We start from the raw sequence: 6,851 nt of genomic DNA on the forward strand, positions 1-6,851 counted from the left end.
TGGGGCACAGAATTGACATTAAATAGGATGAAGGGGGAGGGGCTTTGGAGCCAAAACTATTTCCTGCTCTCTGGCCAGATTCTGGAATTCCAAATATTGGATTAGATGCTTCTTTCATCCACCTTCTTCTCCTGTTGTAACAATACATTTGGGAGCAAGACTGGAAATAAAAGGGATTGACTGCCCTCAGGAAAGCAGTTCATTATATCAGGATTTGGACAGCAACAACATTCCTCCTTTGGGGAATTTTGATCCCCATGCACAAGCAATATGCCACCCTGAAATGCCACTGCCCATCGTGCTATATGTGACACAAACACCTGTTAAGGTGTTACAGCTAGTCCCTACCATGCGATTTGGGACAGCTTCATTGCCTGGGTAGGCGGGCAGGTGAGGTGTCCCTTCCCATTGCACATCCAATTGAACATCACTGGGGCCAGATTCCCTAGGCCATTGATTGAACTGAGCAACATTGAGCCTTTGCTATATCAGCAGTAACAATTTTCACTCTTCACCCGTTCATTTTCTAGAAAGTCCAGGTGGTCATTACTGTGCTGGATTATGACAAGTTGGGGAAGAATGAAGCGATTGGCAAGTGTTTTGTGGGATGCAACGCGACTGGTGCTGAACTTCGACATTGGTCCGACATGCTTGCCAACCCTAGGCGACCTATTGCTCAATGGCACACCCTCCAGCCTGAAGAAGAAATCGACATTGCCCTGGGAATCAAGACGTCATGATATAACACTCAGGCTATTAGGAGTTGCAGTAGTTGAATAAGCTTTGAACAGCCGTTTGTTTTTTGTGGCTATTTGTAAAATATATAACACACAAGTTGTTGACGAACCTACACATGTACCTGTTTCAGGATGTCACAGTATGCTCAGAATTACCTTGAATAAGCCCAGGTGTTTCTCTACTTTTCAGGCAGTCTGTGCTCAATGATTATATTCAAGGGACTGTTTTTATTCCAGACCTGGTTGTATCGTTATTTCCATTATCTGATTGTGTAGCGTCGTGCCTATGTTGTCAGGAGAAAGTTGGAAAGAAAGGTAGCAAGAACCATGGGGGGAAGAAAGGATGGTGAAAAAATACGTTGAAAACAAAAGAAGAAAATGAAAAGATACAAAGAAGATGGAATGAAGGAAGGGAAAGGTGTATACAGCGACCCCCTAAAAAGGTGATCAGTGACTGCAGTGAACAGGCAGAATTCTATTTTGTGAACAGGAGTATGATCTGTTGAATAAAACTTAAGTTATTGTTCCTCATGCTTCTGTAACTGGTGGTGGTGATTGAAATATTGTCAAGCTCCTGTTCAAATCAGAACAGGATAGCAATATTCTTACATACTCGACAATATCTTCATACCAGTCATTTCTGATGGGGGGATCTATCACATAAGTCTGAGCCAATATCAAAATGACTTTTATTTATATAATTTTCATTTATATAGCACCTTCAATATAATAAAACATTTCAAGGCACTTCATAAGGTGGGTAGCATGGTGACACAGTGTTAGCATTGCTACCTCATAGCGCCAGGGACCTGGGTTCGATTCCTGGCTTGGGTCACTGTCTGTGTGGAGTTTGCACATTCTCCCCATGTCTGCGTGTGTTTTGTCCAGGTGCTCCAGTTTCCCCCCACAGTCTGAAAGATGCGCTGGTTAGGTGTATTGACCCGAAAAGGTGCCGGAGTGTGACGACTAGTGGAATTTCACAGTATCTTCATTGCAGTGTTAATCTAAGTCTTACTTGGGACTAATAAATTACATTTAAGGGACATTGTAAAACAAAACATGATTCAAAGTCACATAAGGAAGGCCAAAGGTTTGGAAGAAGATGTACGTTTTAAGAAGTGTCTTAAAGGAGGAATGCGATGTGGAGAGATCACAAAAGGGAATTCCAGAGTTTAAGACTCTGAGCAGCTGAATGCAAGGCCACAGTGGTGAAGCAATTAAAATCAGGGATGTTCAAGAGGCCAGATTTGGAGCAGTGCTAATATTTTGGAGGGTTGTAGAGCAGGAGGAAATTATAAATATAGCAATTACAGAGATAGAGCCACTTTTATCAGGTAAGTTCACGTAGGAATAACATACAACGAAGGACCATACCCCACTTCCTTTTCCATAAGAGCTCAAATGTTCTTTAAATGGAATATCTTCTGATTAATTTAAGAGCAGATGTTGAATGCTATGCAAGCTGTTTTGTATCACCAAGCAGAAGCTTCACCGGAATGACTACAAAAGTTTACAGTCAGGCATATACTCAGGGGAGATGATTGATAGTCACACCAAACGGCAGTAGAGCCCATTAAATGATCAGTGAAGACCTTTAGAGTCTATTAAATGATCAGTAAATTGAAATTACAGATAAAAGACCAGCTGCCAGTCCAGATGTGTCTGAAGCCGGTGAGCACCACAGAAAAATAGGTTGCAATGCACGTGCAGAAAAATAAACCTGTCGAGTGGAATTTTCTGATTTCTTTTGCAGAGTGGACCAGCAGGCAGGAAGCTTGTGGGGGAATCTGCCACCCTAAGGATGACAGATGTTTAGTCACTCAGTGCAAAAAAAGACTAAGAGGTGACCCCATGACAGAACTAAAGAACTAACCCTCCACCTCCTCCATCATGGAGATCAGGGGCCTGTGCCCGGTGACAATGCCAGGATACTGCCTGGCACAACCCTCTCCTCCTAGAAGATGTACCCAAGGTGATGGGGGACCTGTTGTGATTCATGTTGGCATGCCTTCACGCAAATGGGCAATTCAATGCTGATGCAGGGGGAGGGAGGGAGAGGGGCTTTCAGACATAAAGGTCTTATAATTATATGTAAATCTATGCAACTGGGATCCTGACTTTCAAAGTAAGGAGTCTCCTTATGTCACCAATGGGGCTGGGGACAATTGATCAGGGAAATCCCAACAGCACAAAAGCTGTTTTGGGACACCTGTGAAATTTTCCATCCCCATTGCCATCTCTGCATCCTCCCAGAAATGGGAGAAGAACACCCCCTCCATACCGTATTACAGGAGGAGGACATTTGGGCCAGCTATTTGATAGAGCTATCCAATTAATTCAATCCCTTGTCCTTTTCCTCAGCCCTACAATTTGTCCCCTTCAAGCATTCAACCCATTCCTATTGAATCTGCTTTCGCCACTCCTCCAGGCAATGCGTTCTTAATCATAAGGACTTAAGTATAAAAAAATCCTCATCTCGTCTCTGGCTCTTTTGTCATTTCCTTTAAATTTCATACAATTTTTTTTTGAACACTTTTGTCATTTGGATCCCATTTTATGCAGGGATGTTATGTAATGTTAGTCACGATTACTTGTGGTGATTTGTGGATGATTTTCTTCATTACACGATAACAGCTGAACAAGTGTATTAATTGCTGTAAGTGTAGCCTAGTAATTGCTTGGTAAGGTCAGAGGGCAATCACTCAATCCATTCATTTGGCATCTGTGCATCTGCAATTTTAGTGACAGCATTAATCTGTTAATTTTTAATGGGTTACCATGTGGGTTAATACAGCAGACAGGGGAATGGCATACAACCAGGTTAATCATTTACCCATCAACCTCACCAACAGCAATCTCAAGGCTTGCACCTCACGTCACCATCCATACCCAAAACTAGTAGTGGATTTTCCCAAAAAATCGTAACGGCGAGAAAAATGAAGTGAACAACGCTGGTTTCTGAGGCACGCTCCGCATTGCAATCTTTCAACATTCAGTCACTTTTTTGGAGAGTTGGGAGCTTGGCGCTTGTACAGCAGTGGAACCTAAACACGCTGGTTAAAGCAGCATCAGAGCGCTCAGGCACCGTGTCACAAGAGCGCCCCAATTTCACTGGAAGATTTCCCCTTCCCAATGGACATTGGACACTTTCACATCTTTCCCCCGGCCCGACATGGGTCACCAGCATCGGGACACAAGGGCCTTCCCAATAGATCCCCTGACATGCCCCTCATCACGCACCCACTTCATGACCCCTGGAAAGCCTCACCCCCAACAGGGAATCCTTCATAATTCACCGTTGCATGACATCCCTGCATCGCCTCATCATAGCCCAACCCAATCATCGCTCCCACCCCGGCACATTGGCAGTGCCTGATGTCTGCTGCCAGGGTGTTGGGCACTGCGGGAGAGGCTGTTGGGTACCGCCAGGTGGTTACTGCCCAACAGGCACTGTCCGGTCATGCCTCTGACCACCCAGGAGCTTTGATGACCTCCGAGTCTCCTGACATGACCAGCTCGCCAGGTCTGCACAAGTGCAGACCAGTGGTGATTCACACTGGTGTGACGTCTCATTGGAGAGATGGGAAGCATCCAGAAGATGGGGTAGCATGCGTGCCAAACTCTTTGATGTTACTGAAATCCAGTTAATCTTTTGCACCACTCAGAAGGTGTGTCTACATCAAAAAGACACAGTAAAAATGGTCGAGAGCTTTTAAGTTTTTAGATGTCCAGATCACCAACAAACTGTCCTGGTCCCCCCATGCCGACACTATAGTTAAGAAAGCTCACGAATGCCTCTACTTTTTCAGAAGACTGAGGAAATTTGGCATGTCAGCTACAACTCTCACCAATTTTTACTGATGCACCACAGTAAGCATTCTTTCTGGTTGTATTGCAACTTGGTACGACTCCTGCTCTGACCAAGACCGCAAGAAACTACATGAGTGTAGCCCAATCCATCCTGCAAACCAGCCTCCCATCTAATGATTCTGTCTACACTTCCGCTGCCTCGGAAAAGCAGCCAGCATAATTAAGGACACCACGCACCCTGGACATTCACTCTTCCACCTTCTTCCGTCGGGCAGAAGGTACAAAAGTCTGAGGCCACATATCAACCAACTCGAGAACAGCTTTTTCCGTGCTGCCATCAGACTTTTGAATGGGCCTACCTTGCATTAAGTTGATCTCTCTCTACACCCTAGCTATGACTTTAACACTACATTCTGCACTCTCTCAGTTCCTTCTCTATAAATGGTATGCTTTGGCTATATAGCACGCAAGAAACAATACTGTATACTAATACATGTGACAATAATAAATTAAATGAAAAAGGTGCCGGGAAGATCAAAAACCATTTTGTGCTAGGCACAAATTGGACTTTTAGCTTTCCATGCTATTTTCCCAGCTGGCTGAACTGATTGCCAGGCACGGTGAGGTGGTAAAATCACACCCCATATCCCAACAGCAAATGTTGTAGATCATCAGGCCACTTCCTGTTTCATTTGGTTTAGAGCACTGTGTAATTCTGCACACAGAACTGTGCGTGGATGTCTTCAAAATCAGAGGACTTTGGTTAAGATGTCAGCTAAGTGCACTTCAGTGCAGCTCACTACTGTCTAGAAAAACTGCATGTCTTAATGTAAAAAATTTAGTGTGGTTTCCTGTTGTCACAGGGTAATGAGCTAAGTTACAAGTCTATAGTAGCTAATGGGAAATCTCATTAAAGTATATAAAATATTAAGTAGTTTAGATTAAGTGTACCCAGGATATTACTTCAAAGTAGGGCAAGCCAATAGGACATAGAAAAGGAAAAGCAATTACAGGAAGAACTTTATACAAAAAGATGATCGATGTTTATGATAATGTGTCGGGTGGATGTTGCAGAGATTCAAGTGGACGTTAGGGTGGGAGAGTAAGGCTCAGTGGGCCCCATGACCCTTTCTCTTCTTAGGGGTCTTATGGACATTCGCAGATGGCAAACTCTTTTGCAAACCTGCTTTCTTATTGTGTTAGGGTGCCCCTTTGAGGAGAAAGTTGATCACTACAGATGTTGTATTTTTCTTTTCCAATCTTTCAAAGTCCTGATTTCCTTTACTGAAATTGTTATCTCTACAATGATAAATTTTACTTAATTCCTCATTTATCTTCTGTGGAGTCTCCCTGCACCAAGTAGATGGTAGGACAGGCTCCAGCACTAACAATGGTCATTTAGGAAGGGCAATTAGCTTTCTAATTCTGTTTTGCACTTCTCACTTGACAGCCACTGATCAGGTCAAGAATTCACCATATGAGAATTGTAACGAGCTTGTCACGACACTTCCTGGGGGAGAAGTGGGGTTTACTGGAGATAGTCCCTGTGCAATTCTGAGGAATTTGTACAATTTGTATCCACACAGTGCCTTTAACATTCAAGGTGCTTCATCGGAGCATGGTCAAACAATATAAAAGGCTGCCTGAGGTGCCATTTTTCGGAGGAAATATTAAACTGGGGCCTTGTCTGCCCTGACAAGTGGAGATAAAAAATATCATGGTACCAATTCAAAGAACAGTAGAGATTCTCCCTGGTGGCCTAGGTCAGGATTCTAGCCTTAATCCACATCCATGCAACAGATTATCTAATATAGCATTGTTATTTGTGGGCACTTGCTATGCATGAATTTTCAGGGTAGTGTCGAAGGAGGCTTGGAAAGTACTGATGTGATAGTGCACACTGTGTGCCAGTGAGGGAGAGACTGGATGAATGTTTATGGTGGCAGTTGGGATGTGGGGGTCTACTAAGCAGACTTCTAAAAAATTTATTGAAGGGATGTGGGCTTCACTGTCTAGGCCAGCATTTATTGCCCATTCCTAATTGCCCCTGAGAAGGTGGTAGTGAGCTGCCCTTTCTTTTTTAACAGAATCCCTACAGTGCAGAAAAAGGCCATTCAGCTCACCTAACCTGCACCGATAACATTCCCACCCAAGCCCTATCTCTGTAACGCTGTGTATTTACCTGCTAATCTTTCTGACACTAAGGGGCAATTTATCATGTCCAACCAAACTAACCTGCACAGCTTTGGACTGTGGGAGGAAACACACATTGACACAGGGGGAGTATGCAAACTCCCCACTGAT

At 43.8% G+C, this 6,851-nt stretch overlaps 1 protein-coding gene across 3 annotated transcripts in view; it reads left to right on the top strand.

Moving 5' to 3' along the window:
* The window catches only part of LOC145361787 (synaptotagmin-1-like), a 151,388-nt gene extending 150,164 nt beyond the window's left edge, over positions 1-1,224 (top strand). For all 3 annotated transcript variants that reach the window (XM_080217763.1, XM_080217765.1, XM_080217762.1), the window contains exon 9: positions 531-1,224. In XM_080217763.1, coding sequence (XP_080073889.1) covers positions 531-740 — 210 coding nt within the window. In that variant the 3' untranslated portion in view covers positions 741-1,224. The remainder of the gene's footprint in view (positions 1-530) is intronic.
* The last annotated feature ends 5,627 nt before the right edge of the window (positions 1,225-6,851 follow it).

Source organism: Carcharhinus amblyrhynchos, chromosome 35 (assembly GCF_965287045.1).
Source record: "Carcharhinus amblyrhynchos chromosome 35, sCarAmb.v2.hapA, whole genome shotgun sequence".
NCBI lineage: Eukaryota > Metazoa > Chordata > Chondrichthyes > Carcharhiniformes > Carcharhinidae > Carcharhinus > Carcharhinus amblyrhynchos.